Source organism: Toxotes jaculatrix, chromosome 8, assembly GCF_017976425.1.
Source record: "Toxotes jaculatrix isolate fToxJac2 chromosome 8, fToxJac2.pri, whole genome shotgun sequence".
In the NCBI taxonomy this organism is placed as follows: Eukaryota; Metazoa; Chordata; class Actinopteri; family Toxotidae; genus Toxotes; species Toxotes jaculatrix.
Genome location: NC_054401.1, coordinates 24,836,663 through 24,849,051, shown reverse-complemented (window position 1 = coordinate 24,849,051; position 12,389 = coordinate 24,836,663). Strand labels below are relative to the sequence as shown.

The window sequence follows — 12,389 nt, the reverse complement described above, 5'->3', positions numbered from 1 at the left end:
ACTGGGGTGCTCTCAGCAAGACAATGAGCCATACCATACAGCCAAGGAAAAGCCTGAAGTGGCTTCAGGACAAGTCTCAGACTGTCCTTGAGTTTCCCCAACCAAAGCCCAGACTTATACCCCATACAGCATCTGTGAAAAGACCTGAAGACTGCATGTTCTCAGACACATGCCACCCAAGTGACAACTTGGCAGGATCTGTCAAGACAAATGGGATTAGCTGCCCAAATCCAGGTGTGCAGAGCTTGAGCTTGTATAGACTTGTCCAATAAGACTGTGTAATTGCTGCCAAAGGGGCTTCTACCAAGTACTAAATTAAAGGTCTGAAGTAAATGAGATATTACCATTGGCAAAGCTACATCCTTATTAAAGTCCTGTAAATTCTGCGTCAGGATCTGATTTTAAGCTATCATATAGTGAAATTCCCAAGAACAATTTATCAGATACAGTATCTATATATTAGACTGTATGACACAAACCTCATTCTGCAGCTCATCGTCAGTCTTGTGGGAGGCCAGCATCTCAAACAGGGATGTGCACAGCTCCTCTGGGCTGGATGAGATCATGTTCCCTCCGTTCAGATAATTCTCTACCTCTGCTCTAAGGATAGTTCCATCCCCAGAGCTCGAAGGTCTTCCTGAGCTGGACGCCACGTCCTCACTGGTGGCCTTCCTCCCACTCTGCTGGTTGTTGAGGAAGTTGATAAAGTCAAGGCTCTCATTTTCTTCATGGATACCAGAGCAGGGCAGATCCTCCAGCGGGTTCAATGTGTAGCAGTCATGTGAGAAGACAATGTTACGTCCGAAAGTGGAGCCTCGCTGGGGGTTGTGATGGGAGCTCTGGGTCTGAATAAAGTCTTCCACTCGGGAGTTTCCAAGTGGAGCCACAAGTCGTGACACACACTCACAGGCGGCTTCAGCTGCAGCCGACGGAAAGGGGCCAAACATCTGTTTAATGGACCGAGTCTCCTCTGTGCCCACATGGTCTTTGTTGTGGAAGGTCTCAAACAGAAAGACAGCAGCACTTTCAATAGCCTCCTGACCATGTTCATTCCCCACTGTGAAAAAAAAAAACACAACATTTTTAGGCTTTTATATCATGACTGCAATGGTCAGCAAAGCCAGAGGCAGTTTTAGTAATTTGGGGGCCATAGCAGGGCTGTACAGTGTTGTGGTGTCTGTGCCTGTGCAATGAATGAATTTACCACAGTAGAATGTGTAATATATTGCTGAGTGGGGAGACAGAGCTGCTTTGTGTATGAAGTGTGAGTTTGTGTGCTTGCTTCTGTGTAACGTGAATCGATGGTACATCGTTATCCTGCTTGCTAGCTGTAGTCTATTGTAAAAATAGCTCCTGCATCAACTCAGCTTGGATGGTAGACCATGTGCATTCGTGTTGGCACTGATCACTGTTTGAAAGCACTTTTAAAGCTGATATTGTTGAATGTGCATAAAGTCATTCTAAAACACTTCAGGAATAGTGATGTTTGCCAATATGAGGTCAAACCCTTTTCTTCCAATGTGATTTATTCTTGATAGACAAAGTGCATATCATTCAATCTCTTCCAATGTGATTACTAATGTGTATAAATAGGAATAAAAAGAGGAATCTGTCTGAAAACAAAATTATTCCAACTTTATGGGCAACACCATTTTTGAGAAATGAACCAAAATGCAAACTTGTTAATTACAGCACCATCTGTGGGTACAGTACCTCATGTCTTGGGGCCTGAGCACTGAGGGGACCTTGTCATTAAGTATCATGTCTCTTGGTCAAAACAAACACAATGGGGTTCACACAGCTTGGACCAGTAAATATAGATAAATAACCTTTAGAGAACAACCATGATGAAATAAATAACATTTAGGTCCCCCAGATTAATATTGGAAGTCAACCATCTAAATCTTTCTCTGGATTTTTGCTAAAGAAATATCACTTAATGATGCTCTCTCTCTTATCAGATCCTCCCATATATTCTAACAACACTATAGCTATTAGCATCACTAAAACACTAATTATCTTGGTGTTGTGTGTCCCAGTCAGTTTCTTACCTTGCCTAATTGGAAAGCCTCAGTAAAATCCTGATCCTGACTACAGAATAAATGAAACCCGGAGGGACAATTAAAGCTGAGATATTTATTATGATTTTAATGATGGTGAGTATTCAAATTATTACTGATTGCAACAATCACCTTCTCCATTTATATTATCATTGGCGGTACCTAGGTAGCAGTTTTGTATGGCCATTAAATCTGAGTTCAGCACTACTCATAGCTCCAGAAAAAGAATCAGCAGCTTTTCCTCTGAGCTGCAAAGGCTACAGCATGAGATCACCGTTTAAGGTCCCTGCACCTCATTTAAATAATATCCAAACAATTCATGCTTAGCCAGAACTGTGCTCAACTAAAAGAAATATAGAGTAATTGTCCAATTAGAGGAAAAAATGTCAGAGGGACAGAGGGAGACCATAGTGAAGAAGGCCGGTTAGGTGTAGGAAAGATAAACATGTGACAAGGATATAAACCAATTAGAGCAGTCTACCGCAATCAGGCTCGTTGCTGCACACAGTAGAAGAGAATGGCTGCTTTCATCCCCTCTGAGAGTGCGCTTAAGAGCAACTCTTTATCTGGATCCAGTCACACAGACAGAGGGCTGGTTCAACACATAAAGCAGCTGAGAGCATCACAACAACAAATACTGTTACTCTTGACAGATGAATAAGAGGGGAAAAACATACTGCCGTGAATGAAGACTACAAACTAAATGAAAATTTAAGAGTCTTTCATGTGAGCTCCATAATTGACTTGTTAAGTTCAGCTAACACTTGAAGTCGTAAAGCAAGGATTACAGCATCTACACCATGCTATCAAACACCTGTCTATTGAGTATATGTAGCTTGTTTTCATTTTGTTGGGGGGGCATTCTCAAATGAGATGATAAAAACAAAAACCCTTAAATATACATATATGAGCTAAATATATGGACAGTTTTTTTTACCCAGGGGAATGGACAGCAAATAATTACTATAATTAAACTATAATTAAAACTTTCTAATGACTGGGTAATATGCATTCTCCTGCCTCAGAGCACATTGAGCTACCGGTAATCTCTTCACCTCTGCTACGATGTGCATACTGAGAGTACTGAACTAGCTTCTTCTCATAGCTAGCTGAACTGGTGGCGTGACCTACTGACGCAGTGCCGTAAAGTGTTCACACTTCTCCAGGAAGGTCACACTGGCTCAACCCATGTTACTCTCAAGCTCCATCAGACTGTATGTGAACCATCTGTGAAGTGCCATCTTCAGGTCTCTCCACAGATGTTCAGCAGGGTTTAAGTCTGTGCTTTGGCTGAGCAGCTCAGGAATAGTTAGAGACTTGTCATGAAGCTGCTCTAGCTTTGTCTTTGCTGTATACCTCAGGCCATTATCATGCTCAAAGGTGAAGCGGCCCCAGTCTCATTTTGGGTGAGCTCTGGAGCAGGTTTTCTACAAGGACCTTTCTGTATTTGGTTGCATTCATCCTTCCCTCAACTCCGAGCGGTCTCTCCTTCCACTGAGAGACACCCACATAACACAACGCTACCATCACCATCCATCACTGTTGGGATGATATTAGACAGGTGATAAGCAGTGCCTCGTGTTTGCCCCAAAAACTTCCATTTTTGTCTCATCAGACCACAGAATCTTTTTCTAACAGTAAAGGGACTGATTGATGGAGTGCTGCTGAGACGGTTATCCTTCTGGCAGAATTTTCCCATCGCTGCAGTGGACTTTGAAGCTCTGTTAGAGTGACCACTGGGTTCTTGGTAACCTCCCTGACTAAGTTCCCTGATATGCATTTGAATTTTGGGACCTTATACAGGTGTGTGCCTTTCTGAACTACGTCCAATAAATTCAATTTGCCAGAGGTGGAGTCCAATCATGTTCTAGACAATCTAATGTGTGAAAAGTGAAGCCGTCTGAATACTGAAAAACTGGTACTTGTGCATTTGAGTGCTGCAGGTGGAACATCTATCTCTAACTCATCTATAGCTGCTTTGCAGCTTGGCAGAGTTGAGGTACAGGGTTGGAGAAGAAGTTCAGGTGCAAAGCAGTTATCTTTTCCGAGCTGCAGTTTATAAATGCAGTGCCCAGTTGGCATTTGGCAAGATCCAAATATGCTAATATTGAACATATCAGTAAAATGTTCACATGCGATGTATTAGTTTCTCACCAGAATATCCAGTCTTGTCATACAATGAAACAGAAAATAACTTTGTGCACCGAACGGAAATTTGGGAAATAGCTTTAACATACATTTCTCACTTAGCTCTAGTGGTTGTGATGGTTATCAGGCAAATCGTTTTGGATTGATTTGTCCAGGTTTTGAGATTTCTGCCTCCACCCCAATTCAATAAAGGTGAATGTAGTACGTGCTGCTCAAAGTACTGAAAAACAACATCTAAAAAAAACTCAACAGCAACATCTCTCTGCAGAAAGTGTCCATGTTAATCTGGATAATCCCCAGACCTCAATGAAGAGTCTTCAAAGCAAAACAAGTACTTCCATGGCTTTTTTTGTGTGGTTATTTTGTCAAATATGTGAGCACAACAAAAAACGCTATTCTGCACCATTCCAGTCACTGAGGCAGAAATCTCAGAGACCTCAAAATCTGGGGGAAAAAAGTATGACAACATGCCACTAGAGTTAAATAAAGAAATATGTTTTCTGTAATTTGGTTAACTGTTTAACCTTTTAACTTGAGAGTTTAATAAAACAACAACATGCTTTTTATTTAAACCCAAATTGATTCCTAATTCCCCTCTACCAAAGGCATGAAAACAATAGCATAATTTCAGCAGCTGGTAAGGGCATCATGCTCACTTTCATACAAGCAGTCTAAAAATAGATGACATTCTGTTATTCCCAACAATGTTTTCATCAGTGTAACACAAACACATGAAAATAGACTGAAAGAAATGACAATGGATTTGAGGCTGAGGAGTTAATTACCAATCTGTTTGGCTGCCAGAAGGAAGCTCTTCAGTTCCTGACTGGCAGCTTGATGCTTAGCTTTGTCCTGATGCTCGGTGCAGAAATGGACGATCTTCTGCCAAGTGAGGCCCTCTCTGGCAAACAGCTTCTGTCTCTTCAGACGTTTGGTCTAACATGAGTCACAGGGAGAAAAACAATTACTTTTCAAGAAAGAGAACTGTAGCGCTCACTGGGCTAATAAACCTCAGGTATTTCTAACTGCCCACATTCCCTTGGATAAGACCAGTGTGCTGTAATAGTTTTCCAACACGGTGTAGATAATTTGTAAAAACAAGATGTGGTGCAGTCCGTGTGGTCACTGACAGCGATAGTAATAATAGCGTAATTCATCTTACATATTTACTCTAGAATCAGTCAAGACAACGTACGTTTTTTTGTGGCATGTCTTGAAACCAAAATGATTCTGGCAAGTCACTGTGATCGAGCTAAAGAACCACACCAGGTTTGTTGCTATTTATCCCATTTACTAAAAGATCACTGGGACAGTCAGTTACATGAATAAACATTTCCATAGATGCACCAGTGTTGGCCAACTTTTCAATATGTACTTTACTTATAGCAAACTGAAGCTCCAGTAACACCTAATCCTACATTTCTCATAATTTAACTCAATAGCATCATCAGTCACCTGGTAAACGCTGGTAAAGTTTTCCACCCCTTCCAATTTTCTGTTAAAAAATTGTATAACCCTGCTGAAGTAGTAGACACTGTGAGACTAGTCACTTTGGGCAGAGCATCTGTGTTGCTTTGCTTATGGCCACTTCAGAGGAGAGATGTTTAGTTAGTATAATCACAGTAATGATTCTGTGTTTACATCTCAGTAATGCACCACGTTTGTTAGAAACAGTCAACTAATGGTCATAGAAAATGTCACTGAATATTCTCTTTCAAGTATTATATTATCCATTAACAGATAAATGGAGTCATGTAGCACTCTTGTGTAAAGAGCAGAGTATACTTGTAAATGGGCATCATGATGTCTGATCATTATGGTATTTGATACTAGTGCCAATGCAATGCCTGATTTTTTTTTTTCATGATACCAAAATAATGCTATTTTTGATGCCTCCCAAGTGCTTTTCACATTAAAGTTACAATACATTCTCATTAGTGTTGGAGAAAAGTCAATGTTAATGAGCATAACTTTTTTTTTCTATCAACTTCTCCCATTAGAGCAATGAGGTGTTAAATCTGAACAGGTCTGACAGTTAAGACTGCAAGGTGAGGATGAGCATTAACACAATGACTCCATTACAATTACCATCTCCATGGCTTCTAAAACTAAGTATTTTACACACAAGCTATGCGATAATCTCAGAGTGACACCTGCCATCCTTTCCACAGAGAAGCACTTTTTCTGCTTAGAGGATTTAGCTGGAGGTGAGCCAGGTAAAAGTGAATCGCTGAATACTGCTCCCAATTTAATTTAAAGTCTGAGAAAGAGAAGAGAACTGATCTAAGAAAAAAAAAATCACTGGCATAGATCAAAAAGATAAGGGGATCATGATTTTAAAAGATAGGAAAGTGCTGGTTGTAAAATGCCAAGCAAAAGCCAAAAAAAAAAACAAAAAAAAAAAAGATTGGAAACAAAGGCAGAAGTACCTGAATGCAAACCAGTGAAAACGGACAATCCAATCCTGCAGAATCCTACCAACATTGTCCATCGCTAAGCAGTGGAAGTTGTGTCCAAAGTAAAAGATAAGGGCAGAAAACTGAACTGAAAGGGGATGAGCTGTGCTCAGACCTTTCTCAAAAAATAGCTGGATGTCTGACGACTAGTGCGGACTAGAAAGACCGATGCATAGGAACTGATGAAGCCCCTTGGATAAGAGTCTTCCCAGACAAAGTCCAGTTGCCTTCGATTCCATTTGAGAGAGAGAGAACAATGACCTGGATGAATGAGAACATTCACAGACATAAGCAGCTGGTTGTATCTAAGTAAGGCATAAAAAGGAAAATAAAATAAAAATATACAAAAATAATAACTGACCAGCAATACTGTGCAATCAAAGTGCAGTAATAAGTGCTATGTTGCCCCAGTGCAACTTACAGAATAAGAGTGCAGTAGAGAAACCAATCAATCAAGGGCACAGGAGAACTGCAGTTTTTAATTTAGATTTGAAAGTGGACAGAGTTGGGGTTCATTTGAGATCATAAAGAAGTTGGTTCCATCTGCGTGAAGCCTAATACTGACTCAAGGTAGTACCAGCTGACTCCTTCCTAAAGATCTATGAGCCCTACTGGTTTTATATTCTTCACGGAGATCAGAAATGTATATTGGCTCAAGATTACTGGGTGATTTATGAACTAGCAGGAGCACTTCAAAATTTATTCAATACGTCATTGGGAGCCAGTGCAAAGATTTAAGGACAGGAGTAATGTGCTCAGTTCTCTTTGTTCTTGTTAGGACTCCGGCAGCAGCATTTTAAATGAGCTGGTGCTGTCTAACAGCCTTTCTGGGACGACCAGACAGGAGACAGTTACAATAGTCCACCACACTGGAAATGAGGGCATGAATTAGTGTCTCTAATTCCTTAGTTGCTCTAATTCCCTTAGCTACTCTAATTCTTGCTGTGTGTTAGAGATGATAAAATGCTGATTTAGTTCTTGCCTTGATGTGGCTGCTGAAGCTCAGATCTGAATCAATTAAGACCGAGATTTCTAACATGGATTTTCATCTTTATAGCTCTGGAAACAAGCTTAGCAATAACTTTAATTATCAGAGTCACTTGGTCACCTGCTCAGAATTATGATCACCAATGGCAACACACAGCCCAAGCCTTCGAGATCTGATCTGAACCTACTGAGGACTGTACCAGATAATTCCACCCACTTTTCCAGTCTGTCCAGTAAAGAACTGTATGGTTCGCAGTATTAAATGCTGCAAGATCAAGCAGCAGCAAAACTAAAGTTTGTATTCAAACAAATGTCATTTAACACCTTTATCGGTGCAGCCTCTGCTGTGATCTGGAACGAGACTGAAATCTGCCAGAGGCCATTCATATTTAACAAGTTGTTCAATTTGGTGAATCAAAAAAAAAAAAAAAAGATTTCGAGTCACAAAGTCCAGAACTGATTCATTTCAATTTGATGTGATTTTTGATTACTCAGTTATCATAGGAACTTACAATTCTTCTGTTTTACACAAGTGAGAAACACTGTTGTTCCCCTGAATGTAAAATGATATAAAGTGCACACTATAGGCTAAATGTGAACACATTTCCTGGTTAGGTTATTTCACGGCTACTTTCCTTGGCAAATGGAAAATGACTGAAACTTGATCATCTGTATTTTTTAGGCCTACATGTGACAAACAGTTGAGAAAGAATAACAAAAAAAACTGCACCACCTACATGGGAATCATCATTACACCAACATGTGGACTGTGACTGCTCATTCATCTGCACTGTTCCTGTTCGTGACACCAGCCTGGTATCTGCAAACAGCATTAGCTACCCTCACACTGTACAATCAATTTTCTGTAGTTATAACTTTGTTTTTACTCTTCCATTAATCATCTCCTAACCCCTCAGGTTTATCTTATTTGGCCCCTATGGAGGGACCCCACTTCTAGGTTGGGAACCACTGGACCAAACTAGTAAACTCGTGCTGCCTGTTGATGGTCTGGTACACACTCCACTCACTTCTCACACCTTACAATGGCTTACAGCTTAGTGTACAGTGTATATAAAGTAGGGTTGGAGAATAAAACAATCTTGATCGTTGTTACGAAAAAAAAATCACACAATAAGGATGACAAACTGAATTTACAATAAATGCATCTGTGTCAGTCCTCATCTGCACAGTCACCCTGTTAGATCACAGCAGTGTGGTTACAGATGGATCAACAAGAAAAAAATACTGACATAATATTTTTGGTCATATTATCTGAACCTAAAATAAAGTAGTTAAATAAACTAGCTCCACCTGCGGCTACAGCAGTACAATGCTGCTTACATACTCTTGCATCAGTATTAATAATTTAATAGTCGCTTTGACTGCAGAACAAGCATTTTATTTGTGATACCTGAAGTGCATTTTGCTTCTTTTACTAAAGATTTTGAATACAGGACAGCACACCAGTAGCTCATCTGGTTAAGCACATATCATTAAGGCTGAGTCCTTAGCACAATTGCTGCAAGTCATCTCCTCTCTCTCTCTCCCTCTTTCCTGTCTCTGCGCTGTTCTATCAATAAAGGCTGAAAATTAAAGAAAAAAAAGACTATGAATTTTACTTCTAATGCTTTTTTTTTTTAGTTATTATTTTATTTTTTTGTATTCTTACATTGCTGTGTTGGTACCTTTACTGGGACTTTACACTGTCTTGTATGATTCAAGCTTTACACATGCATGTACACATTCCAAGCATCTAATTACCAGTTTTATCACCAGACATCTGGCTTATATTTAGTTTCTGGTATACTTTCATAGCCCACAGAAGGAATTTCATACCAGCATTAATAAAATGTAATTAATATGTAAGATGAGGGGTGCTTCTGTGCTCTGAACTTGTGCTGCCTAATGATGGCCTGGGAAAACACTCCACTCATTTCTCACTCCCTATAATAGCTTACAGCTTAGTGTAGAGTGGGTTAGTGTTAATACTGCTACTAGGTGCCATCAGCCACTTGAATTGCATATGTCATGTAGTTAACTGTCACATACAACTTTACAGTTTTCCAGCAGGTTATCATGAGAACATGTCTTGTGCCCTGGAGCTGCACGTACAAAGCATCACTCTTCACGAGCACTGATACTACAGCCTCTGTTTATCACACCAACAACTGTCTCCATCTGTGTTTTTGGATATTCCATCGATCCAAAATGGAACAGTATGCAAGCTGTGTCATCAAAGATAAAATATTTCCGTAATACAACTAACATACAAAATCCCATTACTCGCTTGCTCAGAGCTGCTAGAAAAACAACCTGCTGTAGTCGATGCCAAAGAGGGAACCCTCCAGTGAGTGTCAAAGCAGAACACATTTCTTGCTCTGGTAGAATATTTAGTCTGGGAAAAGATGCTCACTTGATTCTGATTTTCTTGATGGATATTAATGATTTGGTTTTTCTGAATTATATCACATATTAAAGGGACGTTCCACCGACTTACACATGACAGACAGTTTACTGGTGAGACCACTCAGCCTGTGAAAACAGCCTGTATAATGTCTTCTTCCTACTACTTGTGTTTAACTAATTTACTAACTACCAATTTGTTTTAGCCAGCATCATCAGATACACATTAGTTATCACATAAAACATCAATGCCTGTTTATATTTACATTGTTTCAGCATCATTGAGGTGTAGTGCCACTGCAATTCCCTATCCATAGTTTTCATTTATTTATCAGTATGTGCCAACAGAGTGTAGCAGCAGAATCCCAATTTTTTAAAAGCTGATACTGCATATTTACTGCCACAGAGACCCATTGTTGTCCAAAGACTATGAAAAATACATCACTGAGCCGCACAGTTGCTCTGGTTGACGTACTCCTTCATTACCATGAACACAACCACTGTACTGCATTTTGACTCAGTCCCACAAATACCACCCTCAACTGTGCTTGACGGTCACTATGGGATTTAAAGGGTCAGAAAGTCGACTAGTAAACAATTCCGTCATATTAATGGCATATCTGTTTTATGCACCTTTAGACTCTTCATTAAGTTCCTGCTGCAAAATTAAATTTCAGCGTCAGCACCACATCCAGTGGCTGTTAAGCAATGGAACATAGAAGTAGAAACACAGTGGTGCTGTGAAACTGCTGAATGTGTTGTTGTTTTTTTGCACTTATGAAATTCAATGATCTATTGTGACAGCACAAGTTTTGACTAGTTATTCACTAGTTGGTCTCACCTTCAGATCATAGGGGTATTCAGTGAAGTCCTCCTTCTTGCTGACATGGGAGAAGGAGCGCAGAGCACCTGTAAGCCGTGGAGGAGACATTGTTCTCCACAGAACTCATCCATACACTGGTTCTCCACTTTATTTCTGCAAATAACTGACAGAAAGATACAAATAGTAAACTTTCAGGGCAGTCTGGTCTCTATTGATAGACACAGATATGACTTTCCAGCACGTGCCTAACTACACGCCAAACTCCAAGCAAAAAAGCTGTCGGTTTAAACTTACCTTCCTAAATAAGAATCACACACTAAGAGTACAATATTATTAAGAACTGTGAGACATCGTTTGGGACTTTTGGTGTGTTCGGCATTATAATGAGCCCCAGATGAAACACCTAAACGCCGTTAAATCTTTAACTGTAATTTGTATCTGCAAGGAAGTAACGTTAGCTAAGTTGATAGGGGTGTCACCAGGGCACCTGCAATAAACCTCAGAGTAGCAGGGATATTAAAACTGCTTGGTGAACAGGGTGTACGCTGAATTGAAGACTGCCGTCTAAAACATACGTCATTTAACAATAAAACTATGGTGATATCAAACCAGGTGTTTTAAGGACCCGAACGTTATTCTCTGCAGACAGAGGAGTGGGCCACGAGCTAGAGCCAACGTGTCACACCTGAACTTATCACTGTGCAAACGATACGTTTTCTTGCACCACTTTTCCCTTAAAACTTTAAACACAACAAAATTTAAGATGTTATGAGAGTCTGTTGCGCTAGCTAATGTTAGCTTGTCAACCTATCTGTCACTACCTTTGCCGTGTTAGCTTTAGCACTGTAAAGAACTGCCAATATAACACGGACCGAGACGAATCGGAGTCTTTTTTATCAACGTAAAGCTTTACATTTAGATTACTATACCTTCCAAAGCGCCTTGTAATATAATGAACTGTCAGGCGTGTGTGCAGGGGCCTACCGGCAGATGTCAACAGAAGTGGCGTGCACTCTAGATAATGTGGGTATTGTAGTTCCTTCGGCAAAAACTTGTCACAAGACAAAGCTAAAAGGACTACGTTACCCACCTACACAGCGGATGTTACGTCACACAATGTTCGATTGTAACTTCCACCGGCGTAAACCTGATCCCGTATAGGCGAAGTTAGTATTCGAATTAAAACGGGGTACGCCGGCGCATGAAGGAATCGACATCGATGCAGCCAAAACTGAGCCTTGTTTTCGAATTCAATTCCCATGTTATAGAAGCCCCCCCTCCCCCATGGGTACTCTTATCTATACGACGCCTAACTCCACCCACGAGTTCGGTTGCCCTGGTACCAATATCGAGCGCAACCACAGAAAGGGTTGAATCTAAATCAAATGTCCGTCAACCCTGTATGACATAAGTCCATAAGGGTCGACCTTTGGATTCAGCCTCGGTTCCTTGTCTGAGAGAATACTTTTAAGGAATTTATGCAAATAGAAAATATTTAGGCAACAATTCTAC

General features: G+C 40.3%; 1 protein-coding gene across 2 annotated transcripts in view; it reads right to left on the bottom strand.

Moving 5' to 3' along the window:
• Positions 1-11,885, bottom strand: part of ascc3 (activating signal cointegrator 1 complex subunit 3) — a 113,613-nt gene extending 101,728 nt beyond the window's left edge. The window contains exons 1-4 of one of the 2 annotated variants that reach the window (XM_041044617.1): positions 11,862-11,885; positions 10,896-11,040; positions 4,994-5,144; positions 480-1,057 (exon numbers count right to left, since the gene is read on the bottom strand). In XM_041044617.1, the coding sequence (XP_040900551.1) occupies positions 480-1,057; positions 4,994-5,144; positions 10,896-10,985 (819 nt within the window). In that variant the 5' untranslated portion in view covers positions 10,986-11,040; positions 11,862-11,885. Of the gene's footprint in view, positions 1-479; positions 1,058-4,993; positions 5,145-10,895; positions 11,041-11,806 lie in introns of both variants that reach the window. The other variant, XM_041044616.1, reaches the window with a different exon arrangement.
• Positions 11,886-12,389: the final 504 nt, after the last annotated feature.